This window comes from Condylura cristata, unplaced genomic scaffold (assembly GCF_000260355.1).
Source record: "Condylura cristata isolate star-nosed mole 26May11 unplaced genomic scaffold, ConCri1.0 scaffold00009, whole genome shotgun sequence".
Taxonomy (NCBI): Eukaryota; Metazoa; Chordata; class Mammalia; order Eulipotyphla; family Talpidae; genus Condylura; species Condylura cristata.
This window is the reverse complement of record NW_004567110.1, coordinates 63,442,420-63,458,729: the sequence shown is the minus strand read 5'-3', so window position 1 is coordinate 63,458,729 and position 16,310 is coordinate 63,442,420. Positions and strand designations below refer to the sequence as shown.

Genomic DNA, 16,310 nt, shown 5'->3' with positions numbered 1-16,310 from the left:
CTACTTTTGTGTGAGAAAATGTTTTCCCAATTAGTGATCTGTTTGTTTTTAGTAATGTCTCTTTTGCTGTACAGAAGCTCTTTAACTTGCTGTAGTCCCATCTATTTATCTTTGCCTTCAATATTGTGGCGTTGGGTGCTCTGTCTTTAAAGATGAACTGACACTAACATTTAACTGTAATTCTAAACCTAAATATACAGAAACTAAACCGCTAACGCTAAACTAACACTGACCCTACCTAAAATCTAATAGAATCTCATTCTAACCTAAAGCAAAGTCTAACATTAAATCTAGCCCTATAACTGAACCTTCTTTTAATAATTAACTGAAAATTAAACTTATACCTAACCTTAACCATGATTCTAAATTCAAAACCAATCAGAAACCCATTTCTGTCCTTAAGCCTAACTTTCATCCTAACACTAACTTTAAAGCTATCTTACTCTAACTTAAATGGACACCTAACCAAATACCCAATCACTAAACTTAACATAACCTACCTTTTATCTTAAAACTAAATTTTAGCGTGACTTTAAATCTAACACTAACCATGAACCTACAAAAAAAGCCCTAAACTAAAACACCAATCCTTAATTCACCCAAACTAACCTAATCATGATGACAACCCAATCTATCCTAAAGGCTAAAAACTATACTAATCCTAATCCTAAACATCTATTTAAACCTAACACTAAAGATAACTATAACACCAACCTAATCATAAAATCAACCCTAAATATAGTCCTGCCACACCCTAACTAGAAATTTAATACTAATGCTATGCAAACCCTAACCTGAATTTTAATCCCCAAATCAACAAGACCCTAGATCTAACTCTGCTCCTAACCCTATCATTAACTGTATATTAGCACTAACCTTAACTCTAAATCTTCCCCTAACCTTAAACTGACTAAAGTTAACCCTAAACTGACCATTACACTTAATTGAAATTACAATTTGAAACCTAAGTGCAAATCTAATTCTAATATTAAGCCTATTCTTAAAACCAAACATAATTCTTATCATAACACTAACTCAGCTCTTAACCTAACCCAAACCAAACCCTAATTCATCTAAACCTAATTATAACCATAACACTAACTGAAATCCTTATCCTAAGACTAAATCAAATGCTATATTAACCCTAGATCTAAAAGGAACCCTAAAACTAACCCTAATAACACTAAATCTAAATTTACCCAATCTCAAGTTAACAGTAATTTAAACCTAAGCCTAACCTTACTGTAAAACTAACCCTGAACAAATAACTGAACTTAAAACTTTGTCATTACCCATATCCTAATCAGAACTCTAAACCTCTCTTAACCCTAACAATCTTCTCTTGGGCTATATTAGGAATCCAAAGATAATTTGCTTTCTTTCAAATAATTTTCTACTAATATACCGTATACACTAAGAATCTCGTTAGAGTATTATAGAAATGCAAAGATATGTTACTTTGTTTCAACAAAAGTTTTACTGTGATAGTCTACCTACAAAGAATTACCTGAAAGAAAGCAACTTAGTTTTGTTTTTTCATACAACTGATAGCCTTTGTTTCACTGAATATGCCTATCCCTACACTGTGGGGATTTTTAGCATTATTGGAATGTGTTTACACAAACAGAATCATATGACAAAAAACAACTTACATTTTCAGTTTCCTAATACAACTCTCAGTGGATGTCCTTTTTTCAATTTAAATCTTTATTTCAACTGGCAATAAAATAAAATTAAGTATTAAATATTAATTTTGCAGTTCTAAGAATTTTTTCTGTCTTGTTGACTGCTTAGCTGTAATACCTAGCAATTAATTGCTCAATGTTTACTAAGTAAATGTGGGGCAGAAACTGGGGACTATGATGATTCTTCTGTATAATTTTATTTCATTTTTGCTTGTTTTCCTAGGATGGGTCCAGGTAAAGTGGACACAAAAGAAGATCAAAAGTGAGAGACTGACACAATTTAAAGCAGCAGGCTGGCCAGTACTCATTGATTATATTGATCTAACATGTAACACTGATTCTCTTTGGCTTCAGAACAGTTTCAGGATGAGGTTTTGACCAGGGAAGTCCTGCTTGTTAGACTCTAATTTTCAAGTGGCACAAACTTCAGCAAATTACTAACTTCTTTCTGTTTAAGTTTCACATCTGCAAAACTGGGAATAAGTGCATTCTCTTTGTTTTACTAAGTATAGCTCTTGAAAGAGAGTTATTTGAGTGAAAGCATATTACACATTTGGTTCTCTGATTCAACTCTTGCATAAATTTTCTCAGTTTTACTGAAGTATGTCTTTGCAAACACAGATATAAGAAAGAAAGTTAACATGTATTTGGTTTTCTCAAACACTCTAACTTGATATTCTTAGTTTCACTGGGATGCCTACCCATACAGCACTTTTCAAGGGAAGCAACTTTATGGTTGGGGGGATGAATAGTGTACATGATAAGATAGGGCTCCTAAAGCCAGAGGATTTGGAATGGACATGTGACCACCAGGAGACTCTTAGTGTGGAACAATGCAGAAGGACTCTCCAACAGCTGAGGGTACCTCTCTTCCTCTTGTGGTATCGCTTGTGGTCCCTGGAGGCCATATGGATCATGAGATTCACCACCCTGTTGCTGTGGCCGCATTTTGCCATCATGTTACAGATTTCCAAAGGGGCCATCTCTAGTTTTCTGGGTAGCATTGATGGCATGGACTGTAGTCATGCCCTTCACAATGCCAGAGTTGTCATGAATGACCTTGGCCAGGGAGGCCAAGCAGTTGGTGTGTGTTGCCAACAATCTTGAGGAAGTTATACTTCTCATGATTCACACCCAGCCCAAAGATGAAGGTATGGACAAAAGGGGCAGAGATGATGACCCATTTGGCCCCATAATTCAGGTGAGCCCCAGCCTTACACACTAGTCAAAATACAAATGGACTCCACAGCATGTTCAGAACTAGCATTACCTCATTTTATGTTGGTGGGGTCTTGCTCCTGAAAGATGGAGATGGACGTCCAGTTGATAAAAATTCCTGTTCTCCACCTTGATTGTGTCACTGAATATGTCATGGATGGGGTAATACCAGAACATATAGAAAATGTAGTTGTGGTCAGAATGCGTCACTGATGACAACAATACCCATTTTTCCAGATTTAAAGAAGCCTTATTGATTAGGCACCTAATCTGGCCAAATCCATTCACTCCAACTTTTGTCATGGTGTCTGAGATACACCCTGGTTCTGAATGGAAAGAGGCAACTGTGTATAGAACCAGGAAGAGGAGATAGCCAAGGAAAGCAACCTTAACCTACTATTTTCTCATTCAACTCTCAGTGGATAATATTAGTCTGTCTATATAAACAGAATTAATTGAAATAAAGCACTATGGTGCATGGGTGAATTGGTGGGACTTTCATGGGGAAGTCCATATATTGTACAAAAATGAAGGATGATGTAATAAATTTATACATAAAAGAAAGCACCTTCTAATGTACTTATACATGCATATTCTTAGTTGTGCTGGATAGTATCTTTACATAGCTATTTAAAAGGGAACAGCTTAAATCTATGGTTTCATAATAGAGATTATGAATTTTACTGTGATGTCTATACAGAGTTATTTGAAAGAAAGTAACATAGCTATGGTTTATAACTCAATACCAAAATAGAGTCTTAATTTTTCTATCTATACAAGTGGATTTGCTTGTAAGAAAGTAACATATCTCTTTAGTTGTCTCACAATTCTCAGAGGAGTTTTCTGAGGAAAGGAACTTATAGCTTCAGTGTTCTCATACAAATTGTATAGACAGCAGTTTGCTGGGATATGTCAATCTACAAAGTTATTTGAAAAAAAAAAGGAACTAATTCTTTTGATTTTCTGAAACAACTCTTAGAGAATATTGTTAGTTTTATAAATATATGTATCCTCAGGTATAAGAAAGCAATTTGTATGTTTTATTTTCTAATACAACTCTAAGTGAAGAATATTCAGTATTTCTGAAGATTATTTAGTATCACTGCAATAAGGCTATAAAGTATTGATATAAAGTAACATAAATTTGTCTTTTTTTTTTTTTTAAGATTTATTTATTTGTGCTTACAGAACTGGGGTACTGGCCAGAGGTTCAGTGGTGGCAAGAGGCTTCACCAGAGACAGAGTGGGGAGCAGAACAGGCAGATCAAGGAAGCACACTGCTGAGGGGAGCAGCAGGCAGGTCAAGAGAGGTCTGCCCCGCCATGTGGGTCACTTCCCGGGTTGGTGGGGATCGAACTCATGCTAAAGTGGCTTTAGCTTCTTAGTCCTGTGCTTTAACCTGATGCACTACCAGGGAGGGCCCAAATTTGTCTTTTTTTAAAAAAAAAAAGATTATTTATGCATACAAGAACTGGTCTACACCAGAGGTGTGGGGTGGAGGGGTAGGTGAGAGAATTCACCAGAGTAGGGAGCAGAACAGGCAGATTCACTAAAATACACTGTTGAGGGGAGTAGAAGGCAAGACAGGAGAGGTCTGCTGCACCAAGTGGGTCAGCTCCCTGGATAGGGATCACATTCATATTTCCGTGGCTGGCAATAGCTTGACAGCACTGAGATTCAACCCCTGTGCTACAATGGAGGTACCTTACCTTTGCTTTTTAATATAACTTTAGGAGAGTTATATTCTCTCTACATCTATATAGTAAAGCAGTACATAAATCCTTTATATTACTGGAATATGACTATCTACAAAGAGTTATTTAAAAGAGAACAATGTGTATTTTCAGTTTTCTAATAGAAGTCTAGCTTTACTGAAATTTCTCTATGTGTAGAGAATTTTTGTGCTGTTGGGGTTGAGTCCCCAAAGGCATTCCTGAAGCCAAATGTCGTGGAGGTTTTTTTTTTAGTATTTATTTATTTATGCATACAGAACTGGGGTACAGGCTAGAGGTCTAGGGGGTGAGAAGACTCATCAGAGACAGAGTGGGGAGCAGAACAGACAGATGTACTGAAGTACACTGCTGAGGGGGCAGGACAGGAGAGGTCTGCCACACCATGTGGGTCACCTCCCTGGATGGGGATGGAACTCATGCTCAGTGGCTGCTATAGCTTCTTAGTGCTGTGCTTTAGCCCACTGTGCCACCAGGGAGGGCCCAAGTCATGGAGTTCTTTACCTATGTTTTCTGCTGTGAATTTTATGGTTTCAGGCTTACATACAAATCTGCAATCCATTTTGACTTAATTTTTGTCCATGGTGTTAGGTAGTGGTCAAGTTTCAATCAGTTGAGTGTGACTGTCCAGATTGCCCAGCACTTTTAGTGAAGAAACTTTCCTTTTGGAGTGATGTCATCAACATGGCAGCAAAGGGATACTGGGATCAAATTCTTTCATAAAAGCATTTGATAGAAAGTAATAATGGTGAGGTTGTAGCAGGACCAGGACATGTTAAGACAAACTTGGTGGCACCTGTGCTTCACTCAGAATACCAAGGGAATTTGGAAAGACAGGGGAAGGGAAGAAAGAATTATTGACCCCTTTGCCTCTTCCCCACCCACAAAGCTGGTCCCCTACATCTAGAAGTAAGGGAGGATAAACTTGAAGGCAAGAAGCCAGGTAAATCTTGAGACAGCTGAGGGGTTCAGGCAAGCAGGGCCTCCCCATAGACATACAGTGCCTGAGTGGACCCCATTATTGTGGTGCCTTCCCTATTTCTCCCTTACTGGAGACCAGCAGGACCATTTAACCAGTTGGTCGCACTTAAGTGGGAAGGATATCAGGGTAAGCCAAATAGGACTGGTCTCTACATGGGATACTTTTGGTACCCCAAGCCCTCAGGTGAGGGCAGCTACATGAGTACCACCACTACCACCACCAATTCACTTACCTCATGGGTCCAGAAGGTGTGCCGACACTCCCACACAATTGCAGTACATTCTGTGCCCTTCTCTTTTGTGCTTGGTTTTTTATCTACACTCCCTGGGAAGACTATCCTACTTAGCCTTATGGCAGTCCCCAGTGAACCAGATAAAAACAGTGACTAGCTCATTGGGAACCATCAGAGTCCTAAGAAGCAATTGTTTCCCATCTGTTTGTATGTTTGTTTATTGTTCAGTTAATTGTCTGTTATTCATTTCCTTCTCTTTTACTATTATTTTCTGATTTTTTTCTTTGCTTGAACATTACCATCAATACTTTCTCTTCTTCAGTTACATTCCCTCTCCTTCCTCCCACTCCTTTTTCCTCTTCCCCATCTAGCCATTTTTTCCTTCACCTTTGTTCCTTCTACATTTCCATATCATTTTCCTGTTTCTTCTCATCCCTTCTTTCTCTCTTCAATCACTTTGATCCTGGTATTCTTCTGAGATAGCTTAAAAGAACCTAGAAGTTCAACGGAAATACATACCTTGACCTCAGCATGTGTCTGGAGGTGCAGTATTCCACCAAAGATTGTCGACTACCACAGACTGAGATGTCTGATTGAATACTACACAGTGGGAGCCTGAAAAACACAAAGCACGGCTCAGAACAACACATACTACACAATACAATACAATACAACACAACACAATCCAATCCAATCCAGATGTGTATCCAGAAATAGCAGCTCCAACACTAGGCAGATACATCCATACCTGAGCAAAGAGAAATCAGAAGTTATACCTAGTGGCACCAGTGCTACAGGGGCACTACTAACAAAACAAAGCCAAAGGCTAACAATAGGAAGAAAAAAAATTACAAATGACCCTTTGGGAATAATACACCACTGAAAGAAAGTCAACCTCCAGAACCAGATAACAATGGCCATGGAAAAATCTCCACCTAACAAAGAATTCAAGAGGCCATAATGAAAACAACTAAAGAGTTAAGATAAAACACATAAAAGATAAGAATACAATCAGTTAACTGGGGAAGAAAGTAACAGAACTGGAGGATATCCACAGATTAGAGAGGAAGAAGCTTAAGAATTTTGGGAAAAGAGCTGTTTGCTGTTGGTGTGGACCAACAACTCACAAAGAGCTGTTAACATCGATATCTTTGACAATTGCTTCCTGGTGACTAGTGACCATCACTACTGACCACTGCTGTCCAGCACTGTTGATAGGTGACTGGCACTTCTAGTTGATTTGCACTGCCTCCCTCCCAGTGCTGTTATCTCCAGTGCTTCAGACTTGCTGCGGGGTGCTACAGTGTCATCTCAGTGACCCTCACCTGTGAGCACCTCCAGCTGTGGTGAGTTGGATCCTGACCCACTGCTTGCTAGTATGCCATAAACTGTAGCCCCTTGTTGACCTGACAGCACCATATTAATTGAGTGATCTTTGTTTGGGCATTGTGGATACTATCTGAGATGAGAAAGCCAGTTACCTGTGGCCTTAGAAACTGTTTCCTCTGTTTGTTTAAACAAACTCCATTGTTCTTTGAGGCCCCATGGTCTTGCATTTGTGTAAAGGGGTGAGAATTCAGAGACAGTGACCAATCCCTTACTGAGCATTGCCCATTGACCAGCTATAGCACCTTTATAGTACTGCTTCAGAAGTACAAGGTCTCTGGTGACACTGCCCACCTACAATCTAATTTGTCATCTGTGTTTTTAAGAAATTCTCTTGATTTTTGATCGCCGAAATCTAAGAAGATTCTGCTCTGGATACTTATGCCACAGTTATAAGTGGGGGAAAACAGCATTCCTTTCTTTGGCCATCAACATCTGCCCCTCCTTAGCTAGTCTAGATCATGGAATTTATAGCCTACTTCCGACTTTCGTTTTATTTTTATTTAAGGTGAACCGCTGACTGCTGAAACAGACCACAGAACAGCTTTATTTAAAATAAAAGAAAAATATTGGGCCCTCCCTGGTGGCGCATCGGGTTAAAGCACTGCACAAAGAAGCTTAAGCCACTTCCGCATGAGTTCGATCCCCGCCTGCCCTGGAGGAGATCCACCTGGCGCGGCAGACCTCTCCTGACCCGCCCGCTCAGCAGTGTACTTCATCAGTCTGCCTGTTCTGCCCCCACTCTGTCCCTGGTGAATCCTCTCACCCTCCGCATCTCTGGCCTGTACCCCAGTTCTGTACAAATAAATAAATCTTTAAAAAAAGAAAGAAAGAAAAATAGGTGGCTGACCTCCACAGAAGCATGAGCCAGCAGTTCCTCAAATGAAACAAGCCAGCGAAGCGATTGGGCCAGAGTGCGCCTTCAGGAGCCCTGGCCCGAGAAGGGGACCAGTTGCGCGGAAACTTTCGCTACTCAAAAAGAGCTCTCCGCAAGGCACACCCAGTCTCTAAACCGACCGCCGGCGCTCACTTACTCCCCTGGGAAGATGGAATGGCAGTGAACCCGCAACTCACACCACGGCTTCCTCCAACTGCAGTGCGCTTCGATATGCGCGCTGAGCGGCAGGGACCGCGCACCTAGAGAGAGTCCGGCCCCTCATCCCCGGGCCCTCCCATTGCTGCGCGCGGCGAAGTTTAGTTCTGTGTGGGCGGTGTTCCCGCGAGCCCCGCCCCTCACCCAGACGCCCGCCCATTGCTGCACACGGCGCAAAGTTTAGGCCTGTGTGGGCGGTATTCCCTCGAAGCCCCGCCCCTTGCCCAGGCGCCCGCCCCTTGCAGCGCGGGCCGCGTAGCGTTTAGAGCGGTACGGAAGGTTTTTCCTGGAAGCCCCGCCCCTCTCCCGCTGGCGAGGCGGTGCTCATCCTCCCGCGCCCGGAGGAGGTGGGGCACGTGAAGATGTCTGGCGGGGGCCGCTGTGGAGGACCGAAGGTAGGCTGTGAGCGCGTGTTGGCTCCTGCCCGGCTCGCTCTGAGTGCGCCCTCTTTTCTACTCTCCCTGAAAACCCGTAGCCCGGCCGGCAGGTTCGGCTCAGTTCCCCCCGTCGGCGGGCGGGACTTCCCCGGACCGACCTACTCGGGAGGCTGGCTCTGTGCGTGTGGATCTACCTACCTGCTGACAACTGTTGTGGGTTAAGTCTATGGGTGATTGCAGGGCCAGACTCGGCCCTCGCAGCAGGTGTCCTGTCCAGGTGCGCGGACTGGACCTCGGGCTCTTGGCGGTCTGGGGGAGGAGCCCGCTAAGTCTTAGAGCGTAGACCTACTTCCTAGGGAAGGAGAGGGACCAGGGTCACCTCACAGTGGTAACAAAAATGGGTGCATAGAATTGAATCTCACCGAGCGAGTGAGACGTTGTTTAGCAGTTGTCTCAGACTCATCTGCTACGCCAAGCCAGCAAAAGAAGTTGGGATGACCCTCCAATCTCGGTGACTTCCTTTTCTTTTATACAAGAGTTTTTTCTGTAGCTTTTGCTTCATTGGGGGAGGAGTCTGAAGCTAACTGCTGTAAAGCTCATTATACTAGTCTACCACTCATTCCCTTTTCATCTTTAAAGCTCTAAGTTTCTTTCATACAAAGAGCCTTTTTATTATACTAACACAGACTTTGAAAATGCAGCACAATGCCTCCTTCCTATACTCCTACCTTTTCAAGTCAAGTTTCCTGGAAAAAAAAAAAAAACAAGTTGACATATACTGGTTCAGTTTCCTTATGCTACCTTATATTTTCTTGCTTTTGGAATATCAGACAGTATCAATTTTGTAACTGAGTTTAGGAACTAAAAGAAACCTAGATCAAACATTTGAAACATATTTCAGAAATTTGTTTCAGAAATACAAAAACATGGTAAAATAGTGAAGGAGAATGAGATTGCTGAATAATAGTCACTTATGTGGTCAGTGTAATCTTTTACATTTACCACATGCTTTTAGTGTTTTGGCTCATCATTGAATGTTGCTATTCTAATTCTTTATCTTGCAATAACTCATCATTAATATTTGACCTTTTGCTGCTTCTCACTTTATAAATTTTTTCTGGGCGATGTCATATATTGATATTAGCTGTAGCTCTAACTACTATATGGATGATCTACAGATCTGTATTTGACATTTCTCTTCAGTTCAGTGTACTGTAAAATCACCATTCTTTCACTCCCTGGCCATTAGTCCACTAGACCCTAATAGTTTTGTTGTTACTCTGGCTTCAGATATTGATAGTAACATGAGGAATGCCTGAGACACTCAACTGAGCTCTTGCTGTTACAGGCCCCTCCCCAAAAGAGTGGGTCCCTTGACTTTTAGGAAGATAACTCACCAGTTAGTGCTAAGTATAGTTGAAGCAGGTTGCAGATTATTACAGATTCATGCATGAGGAAACAAATGTTGAAAGGAGAATTCAACCATATTCCTTGAAGGGAACATCATAGCTTGTTCTGGGTTGGGCTATATCCAGGCACACTGGTTATTGGAATAATTGTATATGTGGGCTTTTAGCTTTCTCCTTCCAGGAATTGTGAGGGTAATCATTAGTTAAGACCTGATACTTTTTGTTTAATATGCACTGTATGTTTACTGTTTGGGTCAAATTATTTGGACAGGTTGTTGGGACAGGGCTAGTGATTCAGCCTATGTTCAGATAGGACTTGCTGCGCCTCTTATGCTTCTGACTGGAAATTTCTTGAACCTAGACCATCTCATTTCCCTGAGATATTATAACTCCTTAGTCTTAAGGAGATTTGTGTGTGTGTGTGTGTGCCATTGTCAAGCTATATTTAATTTGTATTTTTTTATATCACTCATTCTCTAAGGAAATTTTGGACAGACGGCTTCATCTTCTGTAGCTACTTCCTGCTGGTTAGGGTTGTTCCTAACTCCTTGAGGAGTGAAAATACCTCACTGATCTAGCAAGTGGTAGCAAAGTTTGCTCTCCTAGGTATGGATGGTTTGGAAGCCTTGTGTCAACATCATTTCAGTGTGGAACTGTTAGAACCTAGAAGATATAATCTTTATCAACATGTTAAATAGGCAGGATATGGGATAACAAGGATGTTAAAGGATGTTAAACCTTGATGTGGGGTGACAAAGTCTACACATCATTTGCCTATGGCTTAAAACCATTTTAAATACTGGCAAGCCACATTCTAAGTCATCTATCCATCTTGTATTAAAGTTTCAGTTTTCCATTAATCCAGTTCAAATATTTTTTAAAGAAACAAGTTTAGACATTTAGAAAGCTATCCAGTTCAGTTTACAGTTAAAAGACAAACATATAAAAAAATAAAAAGGAACAGAAACTAATATCCAAAAAAATGTTACTAAAACATAGTATCTCTTCATCCTTACTCAAGTTCTACCAAATAATGGCAGCAAAACTCATTTACAAGTTTTGCCTAGTTTTACTAAACTTGGCTAGTTGTTTTGCATAAATAAAACCAAAATAAAATATAACTGTATACTTTCAATGAAAATTTGCTTTTAGTTAGAATTTTCACATTGAGATCTTAACCATCAACGACTCAGAGCAGTAGATTATGCCAGGGTCTCACTGTTAGACTTTACATGTGGTATTTATATCTTTGGTTAAGTTACTCCTTAAGGTATGCCAAGTGATAACTTTCCTTGTGCTTTTCCTGATAGACCTGATAGACCTTGAAAACAAGGTATCAAGTTGACTTTTTCCTGAAGGCTCTTGAGATCTGAATTTCAAAATCCAATCAAAATCTCAGTTTTTGACTATTCTATGATAGAGGAAAAAGGTAATTCTTACTGGATTTATGCACAGTAACACATTGCCATACTAAACTCACACATATGTATTCACATTTTGGGATGGGAGAGAAAGAAAAGCAAATGTTTCAGTTCTGCTCACAAAAAATGAATATAGCTCAAAGAAATAAACTTCTGGAAATAAAAAAGCAAAATGTTACAAACTAATTTCAAAAGTTGTAAAATTGTATTTATTGGTCTTCAATTATATAGTCTCACGCAGAAAATTGTATTTATTGGTCTTCAATTATATAGTCTCACGCAGCAGATCTCAATATTTTGTTAGCAATTTTCCTAAGTCCAGTTTTTCTATAGGCACAGTATTTTTCTTCAGTTCCATGGCAAACCTTTATTTTCCATACTATCAATCTTCTGTTATTGTTCTGAAAACTAATTTTAGTAAGTTACTTCCATAAATAGCAAAAGATTTAAATCTGTTTATAAAGCAGTACACAGGATGTTTGTTCACCTTTGTGTTACACATATTGTAGAATAATCAAAGTTAATCAATAATATTATATTAGAATATATTAGGCATTAAGTTTTATGTGCTTTAGAACTCTTCTACTAATTTATATACATGCTGAGGTGTAACCACTTCTCCCTGTGATAATACTTCCCATGAAGTTTCAATATTCCAAGCCCTCACTGGGGTTTTATGCAGTCACTGGTTTGACCCTGACCTTCTTGGATATCTAGCCAGTATTCTAGAAAGTTGGGATTTCAGTCTGCATTTATTGTAGATGTCTGTGGTCCCAACCAGTGCTTAAAGACAGGTGTGATGGGGGCATCCCACTCACTACCTTTGAGTACATTAGACTTGGGGTATTAATCTGTTTTATCATGGGTGTCTATTACAGCTGTACATCCAAGCAGACTCTAGGATGCCTAATGCTAAAACACCCTATCTTAAGCTGGACAGATTACAAGAAATGACACAAAAAGGTTGCAAGAAGAGGAAGCAGAATACCCCACAGCCAGAGGGTGTCAGATACTGATAGTCCTGAAACTGAAGCATATGTCCAGGTATTTGCTTTTTGAGAACAGAGGAGCTTCCCATGCTACTCGATTGCAGTGACATGTCACTCAGTTTGAGGTAGGAAAATCTCTTGTCCTACACTCAAACCTTGGCAACATAGCCAAGGATAAATGGTTCAGGCTGTTACTTGTAGCAAGCCCACATAGACATTCCTCCATCTTACTCCCTTCTATTCAACCAGAGCCAATGTTGTGGCTGGACTTGACCTTATGATTCTGATTATGGTTACAGGATGCACTTAAGCAAAAAACATCAGGGAACTTTGAAGAACAAGATGATTTGTTGCCAGGTTCTGGAGGGTATATGATATACCCACATGCAACATAGTGAGATTGATGAAAGATGGGAAGAGGAAAAGAGGAGGGCAGGTTTTTGGACCTGAGGTTTGCCTTTATTAGGGTCTGAGGTTGGGGTGTCTTAAGGTTTTGTGGGTTCACTGTTGGCTAATTAAAAACATATGAAGAGGAGTTAGGGTGTTGGAAGGGAGAAGTAGGGTTAGTTTTCTAAGTTATCCTGGGCTTTCTGAAAGAAGAAACTTGGTGGGTGGCACAGCCTAATTACTTTCCTAGCTTTTTACAAGTAGCTGTGTCACATAGCTGGCAATGTGTTTCTTCAAAGTGTGTATCTCTGAAATCTGTACTTTCAAACAAAAGCCTTATGTCAGTGAGTAAAAAGACAATGTCAGTCTCTTAGTGGGCAGACTGAGTTGTACTCCGAGACCCCGCTTTCCCAGACTTGCATTTTCTAGATGAGTTCTGCCATCAGCTACGTGAAGGCAAAGCATACTTAGTTACTAAGACCTTCAGTAGAAAAGAAATTTTATAGGATTAGTGTGTGTAGAGAGAAGAGAAGAAAGGATAATAGTTTCCCAGTAAAACAACCAAAGTTACCCATCCCTTCCAGGGTAAATGATCAGCCATACTGGGTTGGCCCAAAACAGGGCCACTGAGGCTCAAAGTCTAGTGTACTTTCAGACAGGGAACCATTGAAATGGGTAAGACAAGTTTTGGGCAGAAAGAGCAAAATCAAAGTACAAGTCAAGATAAAGATTGCCATTGTCAGCCTCCCTGTGGGTCTCTCACCCACATCTCTTCCAAGTGTCTCTTTGTGTGTCCCACAAGTGTCTGGTGCAAGTCCAGGGCTAAGAAGCAAGTGTGGCTTTTCCCATGTCTTTATGCTCAACATATGCTCCTGTAAGTCTTCTCTTTCAAGTCCTTTTAACCTCCCCTCATTGCTAAATTCCATCCTTCACTAGGTAGGATAGGGAACTTGGAACCTCCTCTTTCTAGATTATACTGTTACAGCATTTGTGCCATGTGTTGATTTAGGAATCTGCCCTCTTCAACCTGTTAGTTTTTTAAGACCTTTCTTTTTTGCTTTTTTTCTGCAATAATTGTATTATAGTTTTCATTTGCTGTGAAACAACTGTCTCAAAATGGAGGCAGTTAAAACAACTGCTTATTTTCTCATTTAGTGTCTGACAGTCAGCAATCTAGGAATGGTTTAAGTGAGTTGTAATCTAACTCAAGTTGTAATATACAATTTATAATCACACAGAGGGCTGATAAGACTGGAGGATCTACTTCCTAGCTCTCCCACTTGGTTGTTGTAGCAATGTGGCAATAGGCTAAGAGCAAGAAAGAGGGAACAGCTTAGTCTTTATAACAGGTTCTCGTCTTTATAATGTAATCTCAGAAGTGATATACCACCACTCTGTCCTAATCTACAACAGGCAAACCAACCTGGTATGGTGTGGAAGAGGAGATGGAGATTGTGAGTGACAAGAGGCAGGAATCACAGAGAACCCTAGTGGAGGCTGGCTACCACATTAGTTTTTCCCCAAGAATTTTATTAGATCCAAAGTACTTCCATTGCATCTTCTGAGATGACATTCCCTTAAGTATCTCTTTAGTTAAATTGTTACTCATCTGTGTAAACATTTATTTCTTTATTGACTATATAATAATTGTTTTGGACTTACCCTGTTCTAAATACTTTATATATATATATATATATATATATATATATATATATATATATAATTAATTTAGTTTTTTAAATCCTATCAGATAGGTACTACTGTAAATCTTATTTTATGGGTGAGGAGACTGAGGCATTGCAGAGAGGTTATAATTTGCCCAATGTCATACAGCAGTTAAGTGCAGAATCCATGATTCACATTTATCAGGCTCTCAAAGTCCAAACAGAACATTCAGATTCAATAATGTGACTGACCGTACCTTATGTTTGTTCAAGTAGAGACCCTGTGGGTCTCTCACCCACATCTGGTTTGGTCCTTATAAATATTTGAAGACTGAGCAAGAGGAGGAAATAACATAGAAAACTTGCAAGAATTCTAGGTTCAAACAAACATGGGAAGATGCACTAGTCCGAAGACTTGGGTGCTAGCTTCAGCTCTCTAACTAGTTTTACAACTTTGAATAAGCCATGTAGACTTGTAAGGTGAAAGTTGATAGCATCATGTACTACAGAGGTAGAATTGAGAATAGCATTGAGAAAGGAGTGAGTTGCTAGATTATAGATGGAAGATGAAATTTAGGCACCTGCAATTGAAAGATGAAGAGGGAGAATCAGTGGTCACTCAAAAGTTGAATCTGTGAAAAATGGGGAATTTAGGGAAAGTTGGTTCCTTCTGACCTGATTTTAGGATAGCATAGGTGAGATTTAAGTCTCAGGCAAGAGATTAGGGCAGTCAGTTGCTCAAGGGCTGTGAGAATTTTAATTCTTTCCCCCTCCTTACATTAGATCACTCACTGTCCCTTAAAGTGATATAATTATTTTTCTCCTTATACTTTAGGTTCCCCCATTCTTTGCTGAATAATCAAGAATGACTGCATATGCTACCTGTCTTTACCACCTTTTTGAGACTGCCTGATCCTTCTCTTTTAGTACCTTTTGCCTTAGATTGAATTCTAGCTCTCCCTTCTCAGCAGTCTTTACAAAGAAAAACTGTACAATGGTTGACTTTTAGACCAACCAAAAAAGTAAGCTTATTAAAGAATAAAGACTGGGGAGTTGAGCCTAGATTCAGCCTCCCAATAGCTCTGGGAAAGCTGTCTGAATTCTGAACCTCACAATAAATTTTGTATAGCTTGCAAAGAAAACACTATACTTTTTCACAGGAGAAAGTCTGGGGAAGTGTCTGGTTTATGTACCTCTTGATGTTGCCCGTATTGAGGAAAACAAGGCGAGTTGTTAAAATTTACCCTATTTAGGACCTTACTTTCTGAGCCATAAACCTTGAAGTCTGTTCTTTTTGCTATTACTCATTTGCTCAGAAACAATTTTTTTTGTTGTTTCTATCGCAGTTTCTATGCAAGGCCAATCCAACTGTGTCTTGATTCTTTAATTTGCATACCTTAGTTGATACCTGGGAGAGAGAGCTACCATTTTAATTGTTGAGTTTAGCTTACAGTAGTAAGAACATAAAAGAAGGAAATAAAATAATATTATCTTCCTCTTCTAGCTAAATTTTTGGTACTCATTACAAAAACATTTTATTTCAGTTGCTTCCTATATAGTGGCAAGAACATGGTAGGTATTAAATACAATCTGTATGTCAGTTTGAATTGAGAGTATACAAAATTACTCTTCAAATGCAAAATGTTTTTCAAGAGAAGGAACTGTTTTGCTTTTTTTTTTTTTTAAAGATTTATTTATTTGTACATACAGAACTGGGGTACAGGCCAGAGGCTCAGG

At 39.7% G+C, this 16,310-nt stretch overlaps 2 protein-coding genes across 12 annotated transcripts in view; one reads left to right on the top strand and one right to left on the bottom strand.

Moving 5' to 3' along the window:
* Positions 1–8,391, bottom strand: part of PGAM2 (phosphoglycerate mutase 2 (muscle)) — a 26,615-nt gene extending 18,224 nt beyond the window's left edge. For 4 of the 8 annotated variants that reach the window (XM_004679893.2, XM_012722976.1, XM_012722982.1 and 1 more), the window contains exons 1-2: positions 8,084–8,391; positions 6,367–6,462 (exon numbers count right to left, since the gene is read on the bottom strand). The gene's annotated coding sequence lies outside the window, so the exon portion shown is untranslated. Of the gene's footprint in view, positions 1–2,955; positions 3,046–6,366; positions 6,463–8,083 lie in introns of all 8 variants that reach the window. The other 4 variants (XM_012722977.1, XM_012722978.1, XM_012722980.1 and 1 more) reach the window with 3 other exon arrangements.
* A 260-nt stretch (positions 8,392–8,651) lies between these two features.
* Positions 8,652–16,310, top strand: part of SPIDR (scaffolding protein involved in DNA repair) — a 363,400-nt gene continuing 355,741 nt past the window's right edge. For all 4 annotated transcript variants that reach the window (XM_012723064.1, XM_012723065.1, XM_012723063.1 and 1 more), the window contains exon 1: positions 8,652–8,721. In XM_012723064.1, coding sequence (XP_012578518.1) covers positions 8,689–8,721 — 33 coding nt within the window. In that variant the 5' untranslated portion in view covers positions 8,652–8,688. The remainder of the gene's footprint in view (positions 8,722–16,310) is intronic.